This window comes from Artibeus jamaicensis, unplaced genomic scaffold (genome assembly GCF_021234435.1).
Source record: "Artibeus jamaicensis isolate MK-2021 breed Jamaican fruit bat unplaced genomic scaffold, CSHL_Jam_final contig_471, whole genome shotgun sequence".
NCBI classification, from domain to species: domain Eukaryota; kingdom Metazoa; phylum Chordata; class Mammalia; order Chiroptera; family Phyllostomidae; genus Artibeus; species Artibeus jamaicensis.
This window is the reverse complement of record NW_026521850.1, coordinates 3137881-3152326: the sequence shown is the minus strand read 5'-3', so window position 1 is coordinate 3152326 and position 14446 is coordinate 3137881. Positions and strand designations below refer to the sequence as shown.

At 47.9% G+C, this 14446-nt stretch overlaps 1 protein-coding gene across 4 annotated transcripts in view; it reads right to left on the bottom strand.

Annotated features, from left to right (window-relative positions):
* Positions 1-14446, bottom strand: part of SETX (senataxin) — a 59730-nt gene that overhangs the window by 37440 nt on the left and 7844 nt on the right. For all 4 annotated transcript variants that reach the window (XM_053667683.1, XM_053667684.1, XM_037158592.2 and 1 more), the window contains 7 exons: positions 13930-14140; positions 11381-11490; positions 10024-10243; positions 9207-9326; positions 5907-6078; positions 5693-5780; positions 900-5195 (listed from right to left, as the gene is read on the bottom strand). In XM_053667683.1, the coding sequence (XP_053523658.1) occupies positions 900-5195; positions 5693-5780; positions 5907-6078; positions 9207-9326; positions 10024-10243; positions 11381-11490; positions 13930-14140 (5217 nt within the window). The remainder of the gene's footprint in view (positions 1-899; positions 5196-5692; positions 5781-5906; positions 6079-9206; positions 9327-10023; positions 10244-11380; positions 11491-13929; positions 14141-14446) is intronic.

Below are 14446 nucleotides of genomic sequence, written 5' to 3'. Positions count from 1 at the left end.
GCCTTTGACGGACTCAGCAGTAGCCCCAGACTTGGCTGAGAAGACTCTCTGAGCTCAAGGCTACAGCCCCGGAAACTACCAAGGCTAGGAAGCAAAAACTGGGGAAGAACAGGGTGGCCGGGACCTGTCGGGGAGCTGCAGCAGGTGCAACCATGTGTGACGGCTGCACCGAGGAAGGGACAGAGCAGTGTCTGAAGCAGGAAGGACCGAAGGATGTCCCCAAGTTAATGCCAGACATCACAACAGAACTAGGAGACCCAGAGAACATCAAGCAGCACAAACGCCAAGAAAACCACACCGAGGCTACCATCACCCCCCGGGCGCAGTCGCTAGGGACGGTCAGCTGGTTTTCCTGGGGTTCCGAGCTCCGGGGATCCGGTATTTAATCTGCAAGTCCTAGGCGGGGAGAAGAACCTGAGCAGGATGGGCTGGGGGCAAAGGGGAGGCCACCAATGGGACAGAGCAGCTATTACGAGTAAGAAACCAAGAAGACAGACGTGTTAAAAGAAATTTAGGATTTACTGGGGGGGTTTTTGTTGTTGTTGCTACCTCTTCAAGGAAACCTGAGTGAAGGCCTACAGTACTTTTCAAAAAAAACAATGCACATGGGAAACTCTCCTCTGAGAAGCCTTCCCTTCCCTTTGTGTTGACAAACAGTTCCCTGGGGCTAGCTCAGGCCCCGGTGCACGAGCACCGGACTGTCAGCTCCAGGAGGGCACAGCTGAAGCAGGTGCCGCCTCCACACCGGCAGCACCTCGGCAGCACTGCACAAACGTGCTTGTGACCTCGAGAAGCTACATCACCACGACACTGGCTGTTCTACCTGCCACTGCTCTGCGGGGTCAAGAAAAGCAGCGACTTCAAAGACTGAAGGGTATACAGTGGAAATACATACTTACTGTTTCAAAAGTATTCACTACCATCAAAGGGAGAAAAACTTTAAAATAATCGCTACAGTCTTGAAATCTGACAGGCACAGGTCTTGAGATGGTCTGACAAAGACTTGCTGGGAGCCCGCACTGGTCGAAGTTCACAAACATCTCATACTTCCATTTTAAGACCTCTTTAACGAAGGTGTCAGAGACGGACTCTGATGAAGTGCTGTCCAGAGAAGATGAAAGAGGTTTGCTTTCACCAAATGGGAGTTTGTAAACTTGCCTGCTGGAATTACTTGGAGTCGGTGAAAGAACGTTGCACAAACCCTTCACTTCACCCAATGGCTTCGGAGACACTGGAGGGACCGGAGAAGAACGAACGTTGCACAAACCCTTCCCTTCTCCCACTGGCTTTGGAGACACTGGAGGGACCGGAGAAGAACGAACGTTGCACAAACCCTTCCCTTCTCCCACTGGCTTCGGAGACACCGGAGGGGCTGGCTGCGGTACTTTCAAAGCAGACCGTCCTCCACTTGACTTATTTTTTAGAGCTGGGAGTGCTGAGCTACTTTCCAAAGACTTAGAAAGATGAGCAGTTCGTGAAGTACTACTCGAGCTAAAAATCTTAGTGGTGGAAGGCCTCAAAGGTTTAGATGCAGAAAGAGGCAGGCCAGGTTTGCGAAACACTTCTTCGTCTGCCGCTTTGGCTTCCGAGTGTTTCGAGCAGCAGTCGCCCTGGGTTTTCACAGTTTCGGCACAGCCCTGGGACTTACATTTCGTGCTACTCAAAGACTCCAACTGAGGCTGAAGTGTGGAATCTTCTACCTGAACTCGGTTTTCTCCATGGACCACTTCGATGAGTTTATCGTCATTGTTCTGCACTTGGGAACACAAGTCCATATCTTCAGGATCGTGTTGTGTTAAAAAGAGGTCATTTCCCTCCATGTCACTGTCGTCGTCGTCAGGCTCTGCCTTCTTCAAAGCTGCCACCTCTAGGTGCTGTCCGGTCAGGTCCCTTCTACCTGGAGCGTCTTCTGAAGTGGAGACCGTGACTTCATCCATTGGTCTTCTTCCACTCAACACTGGGGAATCACACGGGTCCACAAGACAAGCACCAGCAGCCACGTGAGGAGATCGTGGGTGTGCAGGTCCTCGCTCGGGAGACGTGCGTTTTGCTGACTGGTTCCCGCTGCTGCGAGCCGAGACCCCCGTCCCTCCTCTGCTGCTACAGCCCGACCGGCCCGGCTCTGGCGTGACTGGGTCAGAGCTCCGTGCCGCTCGCGGCCCTGCTCTCGCAGCACTCGCGGGTTTGGAATCACAAAGTCCTTGTCTGCCTTGTTTAGATCTCTGTCTCGTCTGCCTTTGAAACTGAAGATCTTGACTCACAAGCAGTCTCTTGTCTTTCACAGGAAGAGTCTGAGGAGAAATCAGTTTAGTCTTTTTTCGGGTGTCAATGACGCCGACGGTTTTGCCGTGGTCACGTAGCTGCACTATGCAGTCCAAAGACCGCTGCGACAGCTCGAAAGCCCGGCGACGGCCCTTCTTCAGGCCGAGCCGCTCCACAGTGGAGGCTGGCTCGGGACACTGGCGGTCTTTCTTTGGTGGCACTATGAGAGGGGTTGTCCTGCAGCTTATGTAATGGGAGCCCTTATTCTGCCCTCTTCTGGTATCTGAATGTGTTTTCTTAGCAGTTTTGGGAACTGGGGCTCTCCGAACGGGTTTGGAATAAATACAAGGCTTTGGCGAAGGCTTCTTCAGGGAAACCGAGGCGGTTCTCTGAACACCTGCTTTGGAAGAGGTCCTTATGCCTGTACTTCTGTTATTTTTGGTTAGCTCACTCCCATTACGAATGTCAGACTGGTCCTCATTTCTGACAGAAGATGAAGGCGTTACACCATTTTTAGCCGTTGGTCTTTCAACTTTTTTTCTTTTAGGTTTTTGGACTTCACAGGATTCCTTACCAGTACTACTGCCTTGTGGCTGTGCATGTTCAGTGCCCTCTGTTCCTTTGTTAGTGACGTCTTCGGACATGGGGTAGTCTGTGTCATAGCCCCAGTCATTTGTGACGTCTGCTACCGGCGTCCAACGCGAACTTTTTTCATCCCCTTGAGGGGAATTCTTGTTGTCTGGTTGCTGATCTTGCCAAACCGAAAATACTTCCTTTTGGCTTTCAAACTCAAAAACCTGAGAATCGGAGTCCTCAAACTCCAAGGGGGAATTTGTCTTTTCTTCTTTTGTTACCTTCCTTCCCACGTGCGTATCGGCCATCGAAGCACGCTGCTCTGGACGTTCCTCCTCAGCACACATTTTATTTTGTTTCATATGTTTCTCCAAACCCACAATTCCTTCGTCATCACCACTATCTTCGGAATCTGAAATAATGATAACTTGTCCACAGCAGGTTTCCCTGACATTATTTTGGTTGGCTCTGAAACCTTCATCATCTTTTACTTTTCTTTGTAGCTGGGGCAAGCTTTTTGGAGCTGAATCTGATGGAAACGTAGTAACACTGGCTTGAGCCATCAATGATAATTTGTGGAGATCTCTGTCTACCTGAGAATCTGTTAAGATGTCAGACTGAAGAGTGATGCTAGGGAGCTGTTGTATCAAGTCAGAAGAAACCTGATCAGCACCCTTGCTAACTTTCTTTCGCCTTGATTCAGGCGAACTCATAGGGCCTTTAAAAGGAGATGCTCTATGCATGGAAGTATCGGTCACTTCTGCAAACAAGGCCGAATCTTCAGTACCGACAGGACATTCCTGTATCTGACAATCGTTTTCATGGGAAGAAAAACCACCTAACTCTTCCATCTTCAATTGTTTCTTTTTCAGCAACATACTGTTAGGAGATCCGTGCCCTCCATTTGTGTTTTCCAGGATATCATCAGGGTCTAAAGTGAGATTGTGTAGGAAGCTATCCCCTTTCTGACCTCCGGTATCTTTCCTTGAACAGACATTCTCAACGTTAGATTCAGTCAGGTCTCCTTCTAATTTCACAGTACTAGTGACCAAAGCACTTTTCCTATGTTGCTTCTTTATTACACGTGATAACTTAGCACAGATTTCATTTTTCTGTGCCCTAGTTTTTGCCTTTGAGGGCCTGCCAAGGACATCATCCTGTGAAGAGAAACCCTCCTTTGGCGTGGACCCCTTCTCCAGAGCATCTGTGCTGGAATCAGCCGACAGGCGCATGGACGGAACTGCTCCTTGGTCACAGCCCCTTTCCGGACCATTTCTTGCAGTACAATTCTGTGGTGTACCTGAGGAATTATCTTTTACAGACTTCTGCTTCCCTTTAACTTGGTCGTGGGCTCTTTCAGGGAAAAGGTTTTTACTACTCTGCTTTAAGCATGACTCAGCTGACAGATGGCCCTCTAGTTTCAAATTTTTTATGTAATTCTTCTCGTTATCCTCTTCTACAGGGTCGCTCGCTTTGCTTAGCATGCTACTGCTCTGCTGCGCTTGACACCCATTAGCTCTCACGGGCTTAGACGAGGTCGGGCTCTCCGGGCAGCGCAGGTCTCTCTCCCCCGCCTTCCCTGCCTGCTCACTCTCTTCTTTAACACAAGTCGCAGGAGGGGTTTTACAGGAAGGAGCCAGCTCCGCCAAAGTGGTATGCTGAGGTACTTTGAGTCTGATGTTTCTGATAATTTGCTTTAAACAAGTTTGTAGCTCTTGGGTTTCCTGACTAGTCAGCTGCCAACCTAGAGATAAATTCCCTCGCAGGAATAAGTTGAGTTTATCCCAGAATCGCTTATAAAGAGTTTGCTGCCCAAGCTGACAACCTTCTTTAAGAAGACTTCTAATCAGCTGCACACAAGCAAGCTGGACCGAGTTAGACGGCATTGGATGCAGGGACAGAGACGTCACTGCTGTTCCCTTGGAGCCGCTGCTGGCCGACTTCTCGGAACTCCGCACGAACGCGGTGGTGGGGAGCTTGGCGCACTTCACGACAGCCTCCACCCACTGCTGGGAGCTGACCCAGAGCAAGTGCAGGCACTTCCGACTTCTATGGAGCTCGATCACGGACACCAAAATCAGGAAAAAAAATTCAGTGACTTTGTCACACGTGACAACTGTTTGGCTGAGGACATCTTTGACTTGGGAGTACAGATGGTGAATAACCTCTAGTATATAAACCACACCAAGGTCCTTAAGGTCCATGAGGGACTGAACAAAAGGGATGAACCACAGAAACGTGCTGTTGTGAACACGCATGTCTTGACCGATATCTGACTGGAGCACATTGGCCAATGTCTCCATTTCTTCATACATGTTCGGGCAATAGTCCGGGCAAATGGCTGATCTCCACCCCGAGTCCTGAAACACAGAAACTGGCATTCAGACAAACAAGCGCCATTCCTGACAGGGTCAGCACACAAGCTGTGAACAACAAAATAGATGGCTCCATTCTCCCATCCTGGTTTACACATATACACACCCCAGAGAAATCGGAAACGCAGTTCAATTCTGAGGGTCAGGTTGCATGTAAGGCAAGCTTACAACACCTCCATGTGCCCAGGCCCTCTCTCCATTAGCTGGCTTTGATTTCTAATCACGTCACTTATCTACCCCTACCCTACGGACTTCCCACCCTTTCCACATGCACTTAAAACCAACCTCCCAAGGTGTGTGCGTGGTCAAGTCCATTATTCCCTCGTGCACAATCCATCTGGTTCAACCAGAAAGCCTTTGTGCAGCAGCTGACTCAGAACAGCTACACAGCATAAAGTCAGCAATTCGACTAATCACATAAAACACAATTTTACAATATTAAGACAATACAATGTCATCCGAGTTCTCAAAACACTTTATACCTTTTTGGTCTTTTCAGGATTGTAATTGTATACAATCTGGCTGCAAGTCACCATATCATCCAGACATGACTCTGGTTCGGACTTGGTCCTTAAATATTAAAAACAGATAAAAATTACAGAAAGGAAGACCAAAGAGAAAACCAGCTATTGTTAAGATACAACAGACTTCCTTAGAGAGAGAACTTTAAAACCCTGACACGCTCACAGAACTAACCTCGCAGAGCTGTTCCGGATATTCTGGATCTCTCTGTTGTAGCTCGAGTTGTTGATGATGGTCTGAAACGCCTCAATTGGATCAATAAGTTGACCCCAAACCTTGGATCCCAGGCGATCCAGAATCACCATGAAACAGTGCAATGCTGGCCAGAAAGGATCTTCACTATCCTCTGAAATACAATGGAGTTATTTTAGAAAAAATACTATACTGAGAATTTAAGCATTCTTTTTTTTTTTTTTTGAGAGAGAGAGAAAGAAGAGGGAGAGAGGGAAAAAGAAACATTGATGTACAAGAGAAGTATTGACGTATGAGAGAAACATCAACCAGCTGCTTCTCAAACACACCGACTGGGGACTGACCCCGCAACGCGGGCATGCACCCAAACTGGGGATCAAACCAACAACCTTTAGCTTTGTGAGATGGTGGCCAACCCTCTGAGCCACACTGGTCAGGGTCGAGATTTAAACATTCAACTCAAAACAAAGCAGCGAGTAATTGAAAATAAAGCACTGCCAATTACAGGCTTTCGACGCTGGCAAATTGTAAAATTGCCTTTGCAGTTTTCCAAGCAATACTCTATGCTTCTGTGAGGTGTTTTTAAAAAGGGAACACACGGACACACAGTTGAGCTAAACTCAACTTTCTTGCCATTTGCCATTTCTGAAATGATCTTTCCTACTCAACTTCTCCCAGAACTCCTCCCTTCCTTCAGTAAACAACAGAAGTAGAGGAAGGAAAGGGAAAAAGAAAACCTGGCATTCAAGATGTAAACAGAGCCCAAGTCACCAGAAACCCTAACTCGTGTGGCCCTCAGCTGCACGCACTGCCTGCCACCACCGTGTCTCAGCGTGGCTCTGCCGGCATCTACTTTCACTCGGGACCAGGGACGTCCATGACTGACCAACTCTAACCTCCAGGCCTTGCTCTCTTCTCTGTCGGACATACATGGGCAGGACACTGCCCTACTCAAAAGACCTTCATCTGCTCCTTAAAGTCTGCCTAGAGAACTCCAAGGCCTCAGTCAAGCACATTCCAGGTCTGCCTCCTCCGCCTCTTTCCAGCCACACTCCCGTAATCGATCCCTCTCTGCAAGAAAAACAGACAGCTGGCTTCCTCTCAAACAAGAACGACACCACCACCTATCCAAACCCAGTTCACTGCAACCCGTCTCGAAAGCTCCCGCACAGGCCGAACGCCCCCTGGCCACCCAGCTTGCTACAGCACGCTCCTGGCACAAGTGCTTGGACTCCCTCCTCACTGTCCCGTGACCCAGTGACACAGATACCCACCGGCCTCACTGCCCTTGGGGTTCTTCAACTCTACTTTATCACACAGTCAACCCTGCAGACTTGGTCGTACACTTTTTTACCCTCTACTACAGCCAACACACTGTCCAAGGTCTTGTATCATCAGCTGTCAGATGGAGGAAGACCAGTACCAGTCAGGGTCAGACAACAAAGACAGGCCTCAGAGAGGCGTGGCCCTCAGAGGGCGGGGCCGGCCAGCCAGGAAGAACAACATAGATGCTGGCACACAGAGAGGAGTGGCGTATGCCGGCACTGCTGGAAATGAACCAGCAGCAACCTTAATCAGAAATAATCTAGCAATAAAATACCTGTGACCAAAAAGAGCGTAATAGTTACATATTTTAGATCTCCCACAAATGAGCTTCTATCCACACTGAGGTCGCCTAACAAAGAAGTCAGCGCGAACAAGTTGTGCTCATTACATCCTCATGAGTTTTGGCACGCGTGCTCTGCAGTGACTGCGTCTGCCACCAGGAAGGCAAGGAGAGAAACACCCATTTAAGCACAGACCCTCCCTAATCAGGCTGGTACGGCCATGAGCAAAAGAAAGGTGGGGTCCAATACTGAACTTGACTGCAGGTTCTAGACCTTATGTTCTAGACTCAATCAGCAGCACTGTCCCCGAGAACTTTCTGTGATAATGGAAATGTTCTACATTTGTGCTATTCAATACCGTAGCCACCAGGCACATGTGGCTGCTGAGCTCTTGAGATATAACTAGTAGACCTGAAAAAACTAAATTTTTAATGTAAATTTAAATAGCCACATTTGGTTAGCAGTCACCATCTTGGACAGTGAAAAAACAGAGCGCCAAAATAAAATGAAGAGCCAGGAAAAGGACAGACACAGGGACAGGGGAGGCCACCACAGTCTCTGCCATCACGCCACCGGAAATTCATCTCTGATGGGTCTGGTCTTCATTCTATCACCTGCTGGGTGTTTCAACACTGAAAAGTTGACTTCCTTGGGCTTTGATCTCTTGTTTTATCTAAGTAAGGTGCTGAATTAAACTCTAAAGTTCCCTTCTGATTTAGAATACTGAATCAGTGACCTAAACCAAAAAACGTCCATTTTCTTTTCTTCACACCTTACACCCAGTTCTTGCAGTGACACCAATACTTTACAAGTGCATCGTAATCTGTTGTGGACTGCTCTGCCTGATTTCAGGAACTGTAACTCTCCCCCTCATAGCTAAGGATGAGCGAGCAACCTCCAGAATTCGAGCCACAGGAGACAAAGCTTGACTCTGGTAGCAAATGCTGCCTCAGTTTCCTCTCCCTGCCCCCAAAGCATGGTCGATACTGATGACGGGTAAGTCTCCTCACAGTGGGAAGCAACCTAAGCCAGACTCAACCACTTTGGAGGCCTTTATAGAAGGACTCAGGGGGCTGCAAGGAAGAGTGAGCAATAAACCGACCCTCCCCATCCCATCCTCCCCATCCCATCCCCCCCCCTTGTGTGACATAGCCTGAGTCTCCATGTCCTCTGGGAGAAGCCCTTCCTGGTTCTAATCCCCTTAGGCCTGAATACCTGATGGGGAGGGGGGCAGGGCAGGATCTGCAATCACAAAGAATTCCTCAAAATCCTGTGAAACCTGATCTGCTAAGAGTGCCTTCATTCACATGTTAAGGGTCCGAGCAGGAACCCCTAAAGTTTCTGTAAAACTGCCTTCCTGACAGACTGACTCAGACTAAGCCCTCAGATTTCTTTGAAATGTTATCTACTATTTGATCCTTGCTGCCCTGTATTCCTGTGTATTAAAACCCAATAAAAGCCCTTAGAGGAAGGGGCTCGAGGCCTTTTCCCCTTGAGAAACTGGCCACTGCTCAAGGCCCTCCCCTTTTGAGGGATTGGCCACCTCTCCTCCCCAAGCAGGTCATGTCTTGGTAGTGTTTACTTTCATCTGTGGTGGACGGGGGCACTCATGGGAAAAGTCGCCCCTACAATAACCACCAGTATTCCAAAGCATTTAGCAAATGAGGCTGGTTACCCTGCGACTGCCTCTCCATGGTGTGCAGTATTGACTGCATGAAGTCGTTCTGCTTGTCGGAGCCCAGCAGCAGCGAGTCCATGGCCTGCTCCTCGAGAATGGTCAGCAGCATGCAGATCCCTGCAAGAGCACGTAGAGCGCCTGTGAGCACACGGATCGCTCCCCCCTGACACCGCCTCTGGTTTGGTGGGCAAAGGAGTGATGAGGCAGAAAGGTGAAGTGAGGGAAATCCAGTTCCCCACGCACTGAGCTTTGATATTTTCATACACAACTGCTAAGTCACAGCACTTCTGACTGATTTGAGGATAAAAAAGGGAACATGGTACCAACTTGGCTGGAAAACAATTTCTAAGATGACTCCCACACAATCCATATTTCCTGAAATCTAAGAAGGCTTCAATTTTCAGATCACCGTATTTCAATTACCAACCACTGCCGAATATGACATGTGATTAAAAAACCTAGAATCAACGAAGTAGGGTGGAACTATTTGGAGACACAAACCTCTTTCAAAAAGTGATCAAACCGTATTATAGTCAACCACTCCATTAATATTTCTTTACATCTAATAATGCTTCAAATTAAAGATCTATTTGCTATACTTGAAAAGGTACTTCTTAAACAGATGGTTTCCAGGATAAGTGTTTAAAATCAAGATGTCTAATGCCCATATCAATTTAATGAGAATAGACTGGAGACAGAAATCCTGTATTTAGCAATTTTGGTGATATTACCCAAAGAGATCACTTCCTTTGCACGGTGCTCAAGAGGACGGTATGAAAACACTCATGTACCTGTGCGGTATGACAACACTCACCTAGCCAGTAGTTTTTGTAGCTGGTAGTGTCATACATGTGCGAGGGCAGGATAACCAGTTTACCCTTCTCGAGGACAGACGAAGTATAGATGTCTGGATTTTCTAAAAGCCCCAACTCGATGACTCTGAAGAGGCATGTCAGAACCTCCTGTAAGTCATAATAGTCATCTCGCTCCACTTTTCCCAAGCCTTTTGCTGTCAGGATCGCCCAACGCCGAACCTGGAAGCCGAACACATGCATTACTTCATTCAGCAAACAACTGTCTACATCTAAGAAAAAAACAGCTAAGAAAACAGGATCGCCTGTAGGCATTAGAAGACACAAGATACTCATTCATGTAATGTGTGAGCCTTCTTTGATCCTGATTTGAATAAACTAACCCTGGTAAGCCCTTATGAGATCACTTCCATTCACCTAAACACTGGGTAGAAATGATACTGAAAAATTCCTTCAGGTGGAGTGATGGTATTGTTTCCCCCTCAAGTCCTTATCCACTTGCAGTCCAGTCGGCAGAGCAGGTGAGTGCTGCGCTCGCCACCCCCCAAGACCACCCCGCATCGCTCCTCGGTTACAGAGCCACCGCTCCTGGGAACCACCTGAAGGAGCTGAACAGAACTCCTACGACTGAGGACATAAGGACAAAGCCATGTTGAGACTGCAAAAATGAGTTAAGCGTCCTCATCTTTTAGGAAGATGTTCTTAAGTTGGTTACGGATGAGACGCTTGCATGCCGCACATTCGCTCTGAGCAACCCAAAGGGGGCGTAATACTGACTCTGTACTGACAGCTGGCGGGGCCCAGTGATGAACACATGGGGTTCACCACACCATTCTATTTTTTTATGTTCGTAATTTTCCATAACATTTTGAAAAGGGAAGAAAAAATGAAAACAAACCTCAAAAAAAAAAACCTTATGCAACCAGGTCAAGGTCAGGGTTCAGCACTCCGGCGCCGCTCCCTGCTTCTGTCCGGGCCTCGGCACTGCCTCGCCTCCCGCTCCTCCTCGTTTCCAGCTCCTAGGAACCGAACACCCTGCCCTGCCCTCTACCCCACTCCTGCACTTCAGAAAACCTCGTCTACCAGCAAAATGATGGTTTCAAACACTGCGGCTGGTGTTCACATGTGTCTGGCCTGGGCCAGGCAGATGGGGAGAGCAAGACAGAGCATCCCCCTTCACTGGTTCGGGCCGTGCACCGAAAGAGTCCAAGCCACCCCCTTGTCTTTTAAGCCAGAGTAGCAGCTGTCAGAGTATTATGACAGACATTTTAAACAAAATACACATCAAAACCTCAATTACAGTTGTCTGCATGTGTGTAAAAATGACACGCCCTTCCACCCCCGGACACACACACTCACCATTTCATTAGGATGGACCAAAAACAAGTAGATCCCAGGCTGTTTCTCAAACACCTGGAAGGAGCAGTTCGCTTGCTCCATCCGACAAAGCGCTTCCACACATAACTCATCTAGAGAGGAAAAGAAGGCAGTGAACACAGGATGTACACTTTACCGGCTTAGTGATCCCCTAGGTCTGGCTCCTGCAGGTGTTTTGGAGTCAGGCGGAAACTTGCTCCTTGTGGACGGAGGAGCGCTACATACCTGCCACCGCAGTTCCTGTGCCTTAGTCTGACTACTAGTGTACACACCTATTCATTTTTCATTCCTGACACAATTTTCTCCACAGATATCATCTTAAAATATCTCAACAGATCCAATTCCATTTGCATTTTACATTTTGATTTACACTAACTTTATTTGGTACTAGTGTGATACACTCAGTCATCTTCTGCCCCAACCAGGAGACTCAGTTTGTTGGAGCATCACCCCACAGACCAGAAGGCTGTGGGTTTGATCCCCAGCCAGAGCGCATGCCTCAGTGGAAGGCTCCACCCCAGTTGGGGTGAGTACAGGAGGCAGCCGACTGACGTGTCTCACTCACATCCGTGTGCCCCCGCCCCATCTCCCCTTCTCCCTCTCTCTGCAGTCAATGCAAATACCCTCAGTGAGAATCAGAAAAAAACAAAAAGCCTGCTCCCTTCCCCAACCTCCAGCCCCCCAGTGCCTATTTTGTCCAACTCTCATTACTAAAGAATGCCTTTTCCCCACTGGTTTGAAATGCTACTACCACGGAACACTGAATTCCCAAATAACCCAGCTTACTTCTACAGACTGAACCGTTCCACTACACGAGCACTGCTCTAACTCCTGCTGCTTCAGGGAAACATCTTCATTAATCTTTCCAAAGTGTCCTCCAGCCCTGGCTGGTGTGGCTCAGTGGACTGAGCACCAGCCTGCGAACCAAAGGGTTGCTGGTTCAATTCCCAGTCAGGGCACATGCCTGGGTTGCAGACCAGATCCCCAGTTGGGGGCACATGAGAGGCAACCACACACTGACATTTCTCTCCCTCTCTTTCTCCCTCCCCTCCTCTCTGACTAAAAATAAATAAAATAAAATCTTTAAAAAAAAGTATCCTCTACAGACCCACACACTCGCCCTATCAGATGAATCAACTTGAGCCTGTGAAGCTTCAAAGAATATTGTTAGTGATGGTGGCTGGCTCTGAGGAGGAGGAATAATGATGTGAAAAGCACGAGGGGAGCCCTGGCCAGGTAGCTCAGCTGGTTAGAGCATCATCCTGATGCTCACCCTGAATCTGCCAAGGATGCAGGTTCAACCCCTGCTAAGGACACATACAAGGAGCAACCAGTGAATGTGAGGATGAGTAGAGCAAATCAGTGTTTCTCTCTCAAATAATTAAAAAATCCATCAATGACTTAATTAAAATAATAAAATAAAAATAAAATAGAAAAACACAAGCAGCACCTGGGGTATGGACACTGTTTCTTTATCTGGGTGGCAGCCACGAATGTGTGTTCAGTTTGTCAGAAGACACCAAGTGGATGTAGTATTCTTTAATAAATATTTGAAAAATGACCTGTTAGAATTTTAAAATCTATTTTTAATGTATTTAGATGTAATCAATTCTTTAGATCAACTTCCAGTTCACCAAAAAACACAGAGGACAAGTGAAGTAATACCACAAGAAAGCGCCTAGAAAAATCCAGAAAGCACCTTATTCTACAGGGTAAATGTGTGGTCTCCACAAGTCAGCGAAGGGAAAGAAAGCAGACGACAGCCCCTGCAGCGCAAAGGTGTGTGTGCGAACACTGTTTCGGAAGGCGTGGTCCCAGACTGGGCTCTAATTCACGCAAACCAGCCCAAAAGCACATTTTGTGTCCACTGGAAAAACGTGAACACAGACCAGATATAAAAACGCCTGAAAGGTGTTATCTGGTTAGACTTGATAGATCAGGAAATCGTCTTCACCTCTGAGCACGTCATACTAAGAAATGCAACCACAAACGACCAAAACCGCAGCAGCTGTAACTTGCCAGGCCACCGTGAGTGACGGAAACGACTGCAGCCCAGTGGTCTCAGTGGGAATGACTCTGCCTCTTCCCAGCCCTGCCCCCAACACCCAAAGGCATGCTGCAATGCCTGAGACATTTTTGGTTATCGAAACTTGGGGAGGAGGGGAACAGAGGCCAGGGATGCTGGCCCACGCCCTGGGTGGGCAGGGCGGTCCCCAAAACAAGCAATCGCCCAGTCTAAAATGTCCAGAGTGCCAAGGGTGAGAACACAAGAATAAAAACTGAATGGAGAGATGGGTAAAATGTATAACAAAGCAAAGAAAGCAAGATGTCAGCAACTGTGGAATCTATGTGGTGTTCACTACATAATTTACCTTCATGTTTGGGAACTTGGAAAGGAAAATGCTGGAAAAAATATTAGCAAGCATCCTCCTTATATGTTTAACGAAAAGCTTTTCATACAGACAGACCCAAAACCTCACATGTCTTAACCAAGAAAACTGGTCTCACTGGGGGACACCCAAGACACTCACTGACACGCTCGTGGAGAAGCAGGTAAGGGTATCTCAGAATTTCGAGGATTGGGACTCGCAGCTTATTCTCGAAGTCCTGGCCCGTGCAGTCGAACAGCTGGGCCTCCCCGTTGTTGTCCACTATGTACAATTCGTCGTCGTCTTCGATCTCTCCCCGCATAGACTTCTCAAAGTGACTTATGAGACGCAGGGTTTCTAATTCCCATAAAACCTACAGGAAACAAAAGATGGGCAGTGTGCTTTGTAACTTGTTATCAACAAAATATACTGAATATGATGCACTTTCCAAAAGCCCTAACCGAAGCATAAAAATTCAGACATTTGCCCTGGCTGGTATGGCTCAGTGGATTGAGTTCCAGCCTGTGAACCAAAAGGTCACCAGTTCGATTCCCAGTCAGGGCACATGCCTGGGTTTGTGGGCCGGGTTCCCAACTGGGGGCGTGTGAGAGGCAACCAATCCATGTATCTCTCACACATCAATGTCTCTTCCTTTCTCACTTCCTTCCCTCTCTCTAAA